Genomic DNA, 13,732 nt, shown 5'->3' with positions numbered 1-13,732 from the left:
TATTGTGTATCTCCTCTGTTTGGAGTCAGTTGTGTTGTGTCGTGTCTGTATGTATGTGTCTGTGGCTGTAGTGTGGGTGTAAGCCCAAGACAAATTTCCCAGCTGATGGGACAATAAAGTGACTCTTGACTCTTGACAGAGTAGGAGAGACACTAGGAGAGAAGGTTCTTCATTGAGACAGTTGGAAGGCTGAGAGTGAGACATAGTAGGAGAGAAACTAGGAGAGAAGGTTCTTCATTGAGACAGTTGGGAGGCTGAGAGGGAGACAGAGTAGGAGAGAAACTAGGAGAGAAGGTTCTTCATTGAGACAGTTGGGAGGCTGAGAGGGAGACAGAGTAGGAGAGAAACTAGGAGAGAAGGTTCTTCATTGAGACAGTTGGGAGGCTGAGAGGGAGACAGAGTAAAAGAGACTAGGAGATAACTTTAAAGACTGTACAGACCACCGTACAGACCACAAGAAGTATGAAACATGTTTAACACTCCCTCTCCTGCAGCTACTCCCTAAAGGCTCTCACAGTCTACAAGTACAAGGTGCATAAACAATGCGGACAGTCCTTAAAGGCCAACTTGCAGGTTGTATTTTTGTTCAATAAACAATGTGACTAGGCCAACGCTAGGGGAAAAAAAATTATCGAAATTGACCCAGTTTTATCAAACATTTTGTCGACCAAACCACAACCTCCACGCACATGCATATTTTTATTCATGGTTCATAACGTGTGTGTGTCATCTTAATGATGACGTCACAGCAGGTGCAGGGCAGCGAGGGGCTCTGAGAGTCACAGCAGGTAGTGGCAGGAAGCAGAGAGCCTTGCTACTACTAGCCGAGGAGCTAGTCTCTGTTTCACCTAACACTATTGCTCCGTGATCATAGCCATTCATCTCTAAAGCTAACCACTATTTGTAAAAGCCACAACCACGTTACCATATTTGTAATAATGTAAATCATTGTGTCATTGTACATATTGTGTGTATATAACGTTAGTAGCTAAGTTAGCTAGCTTGGTAGCCAGCATTCTCGAAACTCCTAACATCACCCGATTTAAAATGGTTCTCTCCTCGTTGTATACCTTTGTCCTCACAAGTATTCTGCCAGGGAACTTATGGACACGACAATAAGGCATAAGTTGCCTGGAGTGACGTCACGGCCCTGCTAGCGTCTGATAAGCTTTTTCATTTGCTCCGTGCATGTTATTCGTGCGTGGACCTTTTTAACCCTTTCTGAGTGGCATTTCCGGCGTCAAATGAAAAAAAAAAAAATAATGAAATTAGATACCAATGATGTAAACTACCCATAATTGAAGAGTAGGGTTTAACCTGCAAGTTGACCTTTAAGTCCTTTGCCTTTCATAGTCCAGGCGTACCAGCTTTCTGATCCGCCAATCTCCAATCTCATGCAAGCAATGACCAGGAAGGGGAGGGGAGAATTGTCACGACTAAATTGGGATGGGAGAAAAACACAGAAAAACAGGAGGAGAAAAAGTGGATAAAAAAAAGAAAAGAAATTACGCGATACATTAAGTGTGGGGTCGCCAAAAGAAAATCCTAAATAAAATGGGGTTGTGGTATAAAAAAGTTTGAGAACCCCTGTAGCGCCATCATATGGCAATATCGGCAACTCTTGTGTCTATCATCTACCTAGTAAAATATTGCATGTGACGGCAAAGTGGCGAGATTGTTAGGCCTTGGTGGAGGTCTGTACTCTACTGAGTGCATTCGTCTAGTTTAGTAACGGAATTATGTAAATATATATATATATATATTCTTTTAAATCAGATCTTGAGAAGCATAGTGGTTTATCATCTGTGGAGAGCTACCAGAAACAGACACGTGTGGCCTATAAAGTTTGAGAAACCAGGCAATAGAGTGATTGGCAGGAGTATAGCTTTAGTTAACTTGTTTCAAACCCATGCATTATAAAACAATATCCCCAGTGCAACACACCAATGACTGAGAGGCGGGGTGCTGACCAATCTTATTTCTAATGGTACATACTGGACAGTTCAACAGTAATATCAACCTACTGGGTATGGGAACACACACACATGCACATGCAAACGCACGCATACACAGTATTACACACACACACACACGCACACGTTTCTCCTATAATTATACAGACAGAGGTACATCTATAAGAAACAGATGTAGGCCTACTACTTTATTATATGAAATAACTTGAATGTAATGTACTATAATATTTAGTACCGGTGTTGTAGCCAATTTAATGATTTTCTGCAGTTACTTCATTGAATAAAGGCACTGTGTTACCATGAAGGTGTTGACCAATTAGCTGGCAGTGGGCACAGGAGGTGGGGCTCAGGCACAGCATATAGGTAAGCATTCACAGGTGTGCAACGGGAGGGAATTGGGTAATTATCACAGGGAAGCCACATAGTTTTTTAACCGTGCGCGTTTGTTTTGTTTTCAGTTATATTGAGTCACTTTTCAGGTTTACTTTGTAGCACTTATCCTTTGTTTAAGTTACAGTTTAAACACAGAGTTTACGTTATGCTTAGTTTTATCCACTCTGCAAGCAACAATAAAACTCTTAAACGTACTCAACGAGAAGACATCATTTATTATCAACAAGCACCACGCGTTGGAAAGAGCTTCAAACCATATTCCCTCACTGGCATCTTTTCTTGTTCGGTTGCCCTTACAACCGGTACGATAATATTTACAATAAATATATGTAATATTTCATATTTAACCGGTACTATGATATTTAGCTCACATGTGTTTCAAACGTGGTAGTATAATGTCATTTATGTCTCTCAGACATAAATGACTCCAATTACTCAGAATAGAGTGTACTTAAAACAGAAGGAACTCTGGGGAATGGCCCTGGACACACACACTGGTGCTGACCACTGGCACTATGCACACACGCACATTCTAAGCAGTAATGTGATCAAAATAAACATGATAAACTTGTCTCCTGGCTTGACCTCATCTCCTCCCCATATGTCAAGGAAAGGAGACGAGGAGAGGGACGACAGGAGAGGAGAGGAGAGAGGATAGGATAGGAGGAGTTGTGGGAGAGGAAATGGGAGACGAGACATTTTATTAACAGATTGCAGAATGGGTACAATACAGTCCGTCCCGTGCTGCGGGTGGTGTCAGCATTCGTGCCTTCATCATACAGTGGCAGGAGTTGGCCGGGCTTGAGGTGCCGGGACGGCTTGTACTCAACCTATTGCTATGAAATGTCTGGCCCCATGTGGCGTGGGGCTGTAACTAGAGCTGCCGCGATAACCGCATTACCGCGGTATCGCTGTTGCATCACGCTCACCGCAGAGTTAGGCTGAATACCGCGTCACCGCTGTTTTTGATCATAATAATAAAGTTGGCTTGCGGCTCTGCAGATATACCCTACTCGGTTCCAAGCGACCCTATTGGGTAGAAGTGGTACCAGAAAAGTCATGTGAAACATTGCAGACCACTGACTGGTCAGAAGAGAGACGCGTCACACTTTGTAGCCTCAGTCTGAACAAAAACAGAACGCCGGCGCCGCCATCTTTACTGCCTCGCTAAGGATGCATTTCGTTCAGGATTTGTTTGCGACAGAACCAAGCAATAAACAAAAAAGAATGGATTCACTGTGTATTCTGCCTTATTTATTGATGAAACAAAACCGACATCAACCCAATTTACCACCGAGCGGAGAGTTTAGTGTCACAACAAGATCGCTGATGTGTTAAGTTTGTTGTTGTTAATACTACCGTCAGCCGATATACACGAGAGGTAACGTTAAACCCGGGTTTGCTTGGTAGAATACACAATGAGAGGTAACGTTAGCTTTGGCAGAATAGACGCAACGAGAGTCTGGTTAATGTTGTTATTGATTGATTGATTGATTGATTGAAACTGTGTTAAACTCTGGCTTGCTGCAAGCCCTCGGACATCTATGCCCACGGAGCTTTCAGTGTACACAAGCGAGCGGCCCCGCCTGCATTCCCACACGGAGACAAACGGAGTAGTACCTGGCTGCAGTGGAAAAGGAACGAAGTACCAGGTGCCTAAAGCGGGTCGAGTCGAGTAGGTACTATGCAGTGGAAAAGCGTCATTAGACTAGAGGCAGGCTATAAGAGTAGACTACAAAAAAAAATAAAAATGCATTCAAACTTTTATTTTTTTTGTGCGCACTGTGCGGTAATTACCGCGGCGGTAGGAAATATTTCGCAAATTCGTGCGGTAAGGAAAATATCAATACCGCGGCAGCTCTAGCTGTAACCCTTTGCCTGGAAGACTTAAGCGTGGGAAGGGGACTAACAGACCAACTCCACCGACTGATTGGGCCAATCACCCACCCAGCCGTAATAAATGATTACAGAATCCGAAACCAGAACAAAGCAATCTCACCTGAATCAAGCATGCCACCCTACCAGTAGGAGACAAATGAGTTCCTTGGGCCAAACCCTGAGGGAAGCCCAAGGGAGGAAAGGCCTGCTGCAGTTCAAGTCCAAGACCAGAATAGGATGCTGGAATGTGAGAACTCTTCATCAAGCAGGAAAACTAGCACAACTAGCAAAGGAGATGAGAAGATACAATGTCAGTGTAATGGGAGTTAGTGAGTGTAGATGGAACACCTTTGGGGAAGTTACTACAGCCACAGGAGAGAGGTTTCTGTATTCAGGGAGGGAGAACAAAGAGGATCCACATATGCAAGGTGTGGGCCTAATTCTCTCTAAAGATGCTGCAAGAAGCCTCCTTGATTGGGAACCAGTTTCTGAATGGATAATCACTGCCAGGTTTTTATCCAAGGGTCGAAACATCACCATCATTCAGTGCTATGCACCGACAAACTCGGCTGAAACTGAAGAAAAGGAGAAGTTTTACCAACAACTGCAAGCGAAAGTACAGAAGACCCCAAGGAGAGACATCCAGATAATCATGGGAGATATGAATGCCAAGGTTGGAAGGGACAACAGGCACTGGAAGAACACCATGGGAACAGAAGGTCTCGGAGAAATTAACGAGAATGGAACCCTCCTTGCGGACTTCTGCACTTTTAATGAACTAATCATCGGAGGGACTTTATTCCCACACAAGCCCACACACAAAGCTACGTGGAGCTCTCCCGATCTAAAGACAGAGAACCAGATCGACCATATAGCAATAACAAGAAAATGGAGAAAACTACTCTTAGATGTTAGGGTAAAGAGGGGAGCAGACATTGACTCTGACCATCACCTGCTGATAGGAGAGTTTAGACTCAAACTAGCTGTAAGGAAAAGGGAGGAAAATAGAGCACAGAGAAAATTCAACATCAGAAAACTAAGGGATCACCAGGTTAGACAGGAAGCAGGGCTTACACTTAAACACAGATTTCAAGTACTAGCAGAAGCAGGAGATGTTGAGGAACAGTGGGGAAGCTGCAAGAAGGCCCTCATTGACACTTGTGAACAGGTTTTGGGCTATAGGAAAGGTGAAAGAAAAGACTGGATTGCAGATGACACCTGGCAAGACATAGAGGAAAGGAAAAACCTTAAAACAAGTGCAATAGGGAACCAGATATGACAAAGAAAGAAAAGTGTAGGCAAGAATACCAACAAAAGGCAGGGTAGTGAAGAAGAAGACGAGAAGGGACAAGAGAAGATATGTTGACAACCTAGCATGTGAGGCAGAAATAGCAGCCGGACAGAGGAACATGAAAGATCTTTACAGAATCACAAGACAACTAGCGGGGAAGAACAGAACCATTAGCCGACCAGTGAAGAATAAACAGGGACAACTCATCACACAGGAAGCCCAACAGCTGGACCGCTGGAGGGAACACTTCCAGGAACTCCTAAATAGACCTCCCCCAGAAATAACACCAGAGATCAGCAGTGTCCCATCAGAAGCCTTGAAGATCAACTGTGGGAGGATATCTAAGGATGAAATAACCAGAGCCATCAAAAAGATGAAGGCTGGGAAAGCACCAGGAGTTGACAACATCCCCCCTGATCTTCTGAAAGCTGATCCCAAAGCGACCACAGAGGTTCTATACCACCTCCTCAACAAGATCTGGGATACAGAGGTAATCCCAATAGAATGGAAAACGGGCTTAATGGTCACCATTCCAAAAAGAGGAAACCTCAGTGAATGCAACAACTGGAGAGGCATAATGCTCCTGTCCGTCCCTAGCAAGGTTCTTTGTAGGATTATCATTATCTTAGATAGGATACAAGCAGCCTTAGACGGACAGTTGAGGAAAGAGCAAGCAGGTTTTAGGAAGGATAAGTCATGCACAGACCATATTGCTACTTTAAGAATTATTATCGAGCAGTGTGTTGAGTGGCAAAACTCCCTGTGCATGAATTTTGTAGACTTTGAAAAAGCCTTTGACAGCCTAGATAGGGAAGTGCTTTGGAAACTCCTAGGTCACTATGGCCTACCCTCTAAGATCATTAACCTAATAAAGAACATGTACCAGGATTTCAATGGCCGGGTGATCTGCAAGGGCAAACTGTCAGACACCTTTGCCATCACAACAGGGGTGCAGGGTTGTCTTCTTTCTCCTTTGATTTTCCACATTGCCATTGATTGGATCATGAGAAGAACAACTGAAAATCAACGGACAGGAATCCAGTGGACCTTGTTTACCCAGCTCGAGGACCTGGATTTCGCAAGCGACCCTGCGCTAGTCTCTGAAAACCACACGCACATGCAACAGAAGACAGATAGGTTACAGACTAACAGTGACCAGCTTGGACTCAAGATCAACACCGGAAAAACCAAGACCACAAGGTTAAATCTAAAAACACATGATCCAATCACACTGAGGGGAGAGGCCATAGAGGACGTGGAGCACTTCACCTACCTAGGGAGTAACATCAGCAGGGATGGAGGAGCAGACAGGGACATAGAGGCACGCATCAGCAAAGCACAGGTAGCATTCAGGATACTCAGGCCAATCTGGTTGTCCAAGCAACTCTCCAACAACACCAAGCTACGGATCTTCAATACCAATGTGAAGACTGTCCTGCTCTACGGCTCTGAGACGTGGAAGACTACTAAGGGCCTCACAAGCAAGATACAGGTGTTTGTCAACAAATGCCTGCGCTACATCCTCAAGCTGTGGTGGCCCATCAAAACCACAAATGAAGAGCTGTGGAGGATAACCAACCAGGACAGCATAGCTACTACAAACAGCAATAAAAAGTCAATATTTTTCTTTTTGTTGCTTTGTAATTCCATTAATGCAACAAACTGTGTGCTATAAGTATAAAGTATAATAAATCGCAAATTACTTTGGGTATGCAATTGTCAGGCATTTTATGCTAAATGTGGGGTATGCTTGGGGATATATAAAACATTATACACTGTGTTATCTTCATTTTAAGGGTAAATAGGTTGTGCGGCTCCCTGAGCATTTTATTTTGTGGGGGGGGGGGGGGGTGGCTCTTTTGATAATAAAGGTTGCTGACTCCTGGCACCGCTACTCACCCCAGTCACTTCACAACATCTGAAGTCCTTCGTAACTGCGCTTCGCGGTACCATCCATTACACTCACCCTCCTTAAACTCACTCCACTCCAACCAAGGCATCCGGGTCAGTCGGCACCAATGTAACGGGTGCGACATCGTCACCTCAAACTTCGATGCCCCGAGGGAGTTTCGAACCCGGGTCTCCCACGCCACGGGTAACAGCACAGACCGCTATACCAGGAGGTGAATTCACTGCTTTGTAACGTGTCTATGTGTCTTTTGAGGATGAGAGTGAGTTTAACCCATAGCACCGCTACTCACCCCAGTCACTTCACTTCACAACATCTGAAGTCCTTTGTGACTGTGCTTCACGGTACCATCCGTTACACATAGACATATTCAAGTTGTATCAAACCATTTCAGAGTGCTGAAATGGTTTGATACAACAAAACAACTAACAACAAACCAACAAGGTTTCCGTCGACCAAACTGCGAATTTTAACTCTTTGTGGCACAGATGTGATTGTTTCATAGCTGCACTGTAGCAAAAGGGAGCATCCATATGGAATCCGGTTGTTAGAGACTCCTATTTAACAACCTGTGTTCTTAAATGCAGAAAAAATAAATAACGCAGTATCCTTGGTGCTGAGCCAAACTGTAAAAACAATAGTACATGAAACAAAGCGGGGCTCGCAACTCACTTTTGATGCTCCAAGGTGTTTTAATGGTGACAATAGCAGCAGATACAACGTTTCGACCCTTCCGGTCTTTTTCAAGTATGTTTTTCAAGTATACTTGAAAAAGACCGGAAGGGTCGAAACGTTGTCACAATTAAAACACCTTGGATCATCAAAAGTGAGTTGCGAGCCTCGCTTTGTTTCTTGTGTTCTTAAATGCACATGAGACAGCAAGCTGTTTTAAATGGACCAGGTGTGTGAAGACGCATCATCTCCGGACACTTTGCATTGTGGGATGGATGATGACGCTGTACCTGCAGGCCAACACCTTTACGCACCTCGTTAATTAGCTCAACACAGAGTTGGATAAACCAGCAGTAGCATAAAGCAGTGGTTCTCACCCTGGGGGTTGGGAATCATAAACATATATTTTGTGTCAAAATTCAACATTCTGTCTATGCTGGGGGGGGGGGGGGGGGCACAAACAGGCATGCCTCTGATGGGCCACAAACCTTAAAGGTTGAGAACCACTGGATGGAGAAGCAATGTTGTGACAGGAAGGTTGCTGGGTCCAAAACCCCTGACCGGGCTCAGAAGATCTGTCTCTTCCCTCCTCATCGAGGTGCCCTTAAAGGTGCTGTAGGTGGCATTTATTAGTTAAAATAAGTGGTCTACGTGTTAAAATAATAGCTCTACATTCCGACAGCCATTGCTGATATAGTGTTTGGTCAGTAACATGGGTCTCGGACTCCCAGTCCATCCTCTCTGCAGCAAACAGAAAATAAATTGTATCCAATCAGGATAGAGAACTCCACACTGAAGTAAGCCAATCTGGCTTGGCAAGATGTCTTAATATAAGTACAAATATCTAGGGTTCTCTCTCCTGATTGGATAAAGTGGAATCGTGGGGGGGGGGGGGGGGGGGGGGGGGGTCTGTTTACTGCAGAGCTGAGGGACTGGGAGACCCATGTTACTGACCAAACACATATCAGAATGTAGAGCTATTTAACACTTATTTGAACAAAAGAATACCACTTACAGCATGATGAAGTATGATGCGTATCCACCTCTGCTCCAGAGCACCTGCTCTGTTCTACTCCACAATAAACCCAGTACCACACACACACACACACACACACACACACACACACACACACACACACACACACACACACACACACACACACACACACACACACACACACACACACACACACACACACACACACACACACACACACACACACACACACACACACACACACACACACACACACACACACACACACACACACACACACACACAGACACACAGACACACACACACCTCCAGGTCAGTGAATACCACGGTCCAGGTCAGTGAATACCACGGTCCAGGTCAGTGAATACCACGATCACAACACCAGAGGGAGCTCCACAAATCATGTTAAACCCAGATTCGGCTCAAACAAGGGACTAAACACGTTTCGCAATTATGCCACATCAATGTGGAACGCCCTACCCAAAGCTGTAAAGGAATGTGAATCACTACCCACTTTCAAAAACACTCTCAAAAAGCACCTACGGGAGACTGCCATTCGAAACTGGCCCCTGTAAATGTCCTAACACAACCCCCTCAAATGTACAGTAAATTACCAAGTATGGTCTTGTCAATATTCCAATGTACAGTTTTGCTTGTACAGTTGTACAGTGTCCCCCCCCCCCCCCCCCACCTACCCAACCTCCTCCAATGTTCAGTTTCTACGTCAAATGTATATACTCTCTTTTCTGGACTATTTTCGTATCACAAACAGTACTGTATTTGTAAATCTGGTATGTCATAAATGTATAGATGTAGCAGTACTGTCTATCTGTATGTCATGTATGTCATATATGATGAATTGAAAATGGGGGACCCTGATGTAAACAAGACGAAAGTCTTTCTCTGGTCTGCATCCCCTTAACAATTGTATGTATTGAGCTGTACTGTACTGTACCCATTCTGCATCTGTTAATAAAGTTTTCAATCAATCAATCAATCAATCATCAATCAATCAATCAATCCATCAACACTGAACCAGTTGAGATGGTGGAGAGCTTCAAGTACCCTGAAATCCCCTGGGACAATAACCTCAGCTTTTGATCATCAACACCACCGACATCCATAAACGCTGCCAACATCCGGAAACTCAGGGCACTCTCGGTCAGTCACACAACCTTCTGTTCCTTAGCCACAGAACACATCCGCCTGCCCTCCACTAATGTTTAATGTCATGTTGAACACAATGACTGAATTGTGTTCCTTGTGGCTATGTTTTGTGTTGGTTTGATTGATTGATGTCCCTTAATTGTTCTTGTGTGTGTACAGGCTGTGGAAACAAATCTCCTCTAAGGAGGATAATAAATAATTAAATATTGGTTGTAAATGGCAGCTCCCAAGGTTTTAACCTGTGTAGCTGAATGAGTGTGAAGCAAGGTATTGCTGAAAAAGATTAAGTATGCTCAGTAAACCTTCCCTGGGACATAAAAATGTATTAAAAAAGATATTTGTATATGCGTGTGTGGCTGCCAGTGTGTTTTAGTAGATTACAGACCAATTCTACACTCTTTGCACTGCTGCGGTCAGGCAAGCGCTACCGGACTCTCATGGCCACTACAGAGAGACTCAAAAGGAGCTTCTATCGAGGAAGAGAAATTTGGAGAAAGATGGGGAAAGTGGGAGGATTACAAGGGGAACGAAAACGACATCACAGAGGAAGAACCAAATACATCACAAGAGGGCGAAGGGTAAAGGAGGAAAGAGGTTCAAAGAGGGTCTCTGAACCCATGTCACACACTTAATGTTTTCTAATTTTATTTTGTTTAAGATATGACAATTGTTTTATGTTTTTTCCACTGCATTATTTATGTATGTGAATATTTGCTTAAGTCAGTATTTTTTATTTTTCGTTTTTTTGGGTATTAAATTTTTTCTTTATTATTTATGTCTGTTTAATAGTGTTGTTGATGTTATTGTATATGTTGTGATGTTTGTCTATAAATGTTCAATAAAAATGTAAGTAAAAAAAAAAAAAAAAAGGGAGCTTCTACCCCCAGGCCTTCAGGATGCACAATGACTCTATGCAACACTAACCCATTAATCTACACTCATTGCACACACATCCACATGCACACACACTCACCCTTAACACTCTACATCCATACCTCATTTTTGCATTTTGCATAAAAAAAAGGTTTGCATTGTTGTACCTCATTGTCTGCATTTTTACGTCATTGTACTTTAGGTTGTACTTTAGTTGTATATTGTATAGTGTTGGGACTTTATTCTTCTTTTGACGTTTTTTTTTTTTACTGTATGAAGCACATTCTCAGGGGCTCATACAGAACCAAGCATTCACTGTAATAATGTACTGTAGCCTACTTTATAAATGTGACAAATAAAACAAAACTTGAACTTGAATTCAATTCAGCCTTTGTATTCATTGACAGGAGCTACAGGCCTCAACGTTATTAGTTGTAAGCCTATTGTTGCTATTATTATTATTATTATTATTATTATTATTATTATTATTATTATTATTATTATTATTATTATTATTATTATTATTATTATTATTATTATTATTATTATTATTATTATTATTATCATCATCATCATTATGCCTACTTCTGTTGCTTTCCTCTAACAATGTTAACAGGTTGTTTCACAAAAGGTGATTGATTGATTGATTGATTGATTGAAAACTTTATTAACAGATTGCAGAATGGGTACAGTACAGTACAGCTCAATACATACAATTGTTAAGGGGATGCAGACCAGAGAAAGACTTTCGTCTTGTTACACCAGGGTCCCCCATTTTCAATTAATCATAAATTAAGGTGCAGTGATATATAGGCCATAGAAGTATGAAAGGGTTCGCCGTTATTCGCTCTCTTTTAAAGACCCACCTGTATTCCACTTGCTGAGGTCCCGGCGGTAGAAAAGCGGACAGCAGGTACAGGTAGAAAGTAGCGGCCGCCACAAGGGCAACGAGTCCCGTTATGGAGCGCATTGATTAATCCCGATACGAAGCTCCGATTCTGGGCCGTGTTCCCGGCTTGATTGACCGGTTCAGGCAGAGACGACAAGCAGTAGTGAAGTTGAACCAAACAGGAGAAGGCCGTCGATAAATTCGTTCTGTCCACCAGTGTCGCCAAACACGGCAGTTGACATTCTGAAACACGGGTTGGGCTGGAGTCTGGACAAGATCATATCATATGGCAGTCGATCATGAATACTTGGTTAGACAAAAAAGTCTCTGATGACAATTCAAGCTGAGATGATGGTTGGTTCATGCCTATTTCTAGCGTTATATCGTTTTTCTGGGGCTTTGGTATTTCAGGTATAGGCTAGATACGATCTACTTTACTTATCCCCCCTGGGGGTGTTTTCTACATAAATGTATCACACCGGTAACTTACAAACACAAAATAAATAAAGCATGGCTCCAGATTAGACTACAGACAGATTTATATTCCAGATTTAAGGCATTTACCGTAGCTATTTTCACATTGCAATTTCATAAAGTTACCACTAGAGATCAGCCTTGTGTAGGCAGCCGTTCGGGAGAAAGAAGAGCTCAAATCGTGTGTGTGTGATTGATTGATTGACAACTTTAATGAACAGATTGCAGAATGGGTACATTACAGTACAACTCAATACACACAATTGTTAAGGGATGGCAGACCAGAGAAAGACTTTCGTCTTGTTTACATCAGGGTCCCCCATTTTCAATTCATCAGGACATTTATGACATACACAGCATACAGATATAAAAATCTAATCTAGTCATCTAATCTAACCTAACCATGACATTTATGACATACAGATATACAGTACTGTTACATTTGTGACATACAAGATATGCAAATATACAGTACTGTTAACAGAGATCCTAACAGTAAATATATACATACGAGGGGGAGGGAAATGTACATTAGGAGGGGGTGGGAGGGTGTTTATGGGGACCAGTTTCAAATTGCAGCCTCCCGAAGGTGCTCTTTGAGAGCGGTTTTGAAGGTGGGTAGGGATTCCCATTTTTTTACAGCTTTGGGTAGGGCATTCCACATTGATGTGGCATAATTGCTAAACGTGTTTAGTCCCTTGTTTGAGCCGAATCTGGGTTGCACATGATTTGTGGAACTCCCTCTGGTGTTATGGTCGTGGTATTCACTGACCTTTGGGAAGTACCCCGACATGTACATGGGTACCTTGGTGGTGTAGTGTATCTTGTAGACCAGGCCCATTGCAAGTTGCTGTACTCTGTCGTCTACTCTAAGCCATCCTATAGGTTGTCAAAATGGGCAGGGGTGAGGTGGGTTCTAGGAGTAAGGTCAAGTAGTAGTCTGACCAGTTTGTTTTGTGATGTTTGTAATCTTGTTTTTAGTGCCTTTGAGGTACTTTGGTACCATGAGGTGCAAGCATAGTCGTAGTACCCTTGAATGAGTGCTCCTGCTAGTTTAAGTTTAAGTTTATTTGGATCCCCTATCTGGGGTCCATAACATGTAAAATACAGTTACAGACTTTATACACTCACAACATTCACATGGCATACAGACAATTAAAACAACAATAAATACTCCTTATCAAATTCATAATACAATACAACAATACATAATCCT

General features: G+C 42.8%; 1 protein-coding gene across 1 annotated transcript in view; it reads right to left on the bottom strand.

Moving 5' to 3' along the window:
* The window catches only part of LOC311234750 (transmembrane protein 41A-B-like), a gene marked incomplete at both ends in the record, with an annotated part of 28,131 nt that extends 16,008 nt beyond the window's left edge, over positions 1-12,123 (bottom strand). The window contains 2 exon segments of the mRNA XM_084321993.1: positions 4,593-4,606; positions 12,020-12,123. Of these exon segments, the coding sequence (XP_084178119.1) occupies positions 4,593-4,606; positions 12,020-12,123 (118 nt within the window).
* Between the last annotated feature and the right edge of the window lie 1,609 nt (positions 12,124-13,732).

Source organism: Notolepis coatsorum (genome assembly GCF_963971535.1).
Source record: "Notolepis coatsorum genome assembly, chromosome: 9".
Lineage (NCBI taxonomy): Eukaryota > Metazoa > Chordata > Actinopteri > Aulopiformes > Paralepididae > Notolepis > Notolepis coatsorum.
This window is presented reverse-complemented; position numbering and strand designations above follow the sequence as displayed.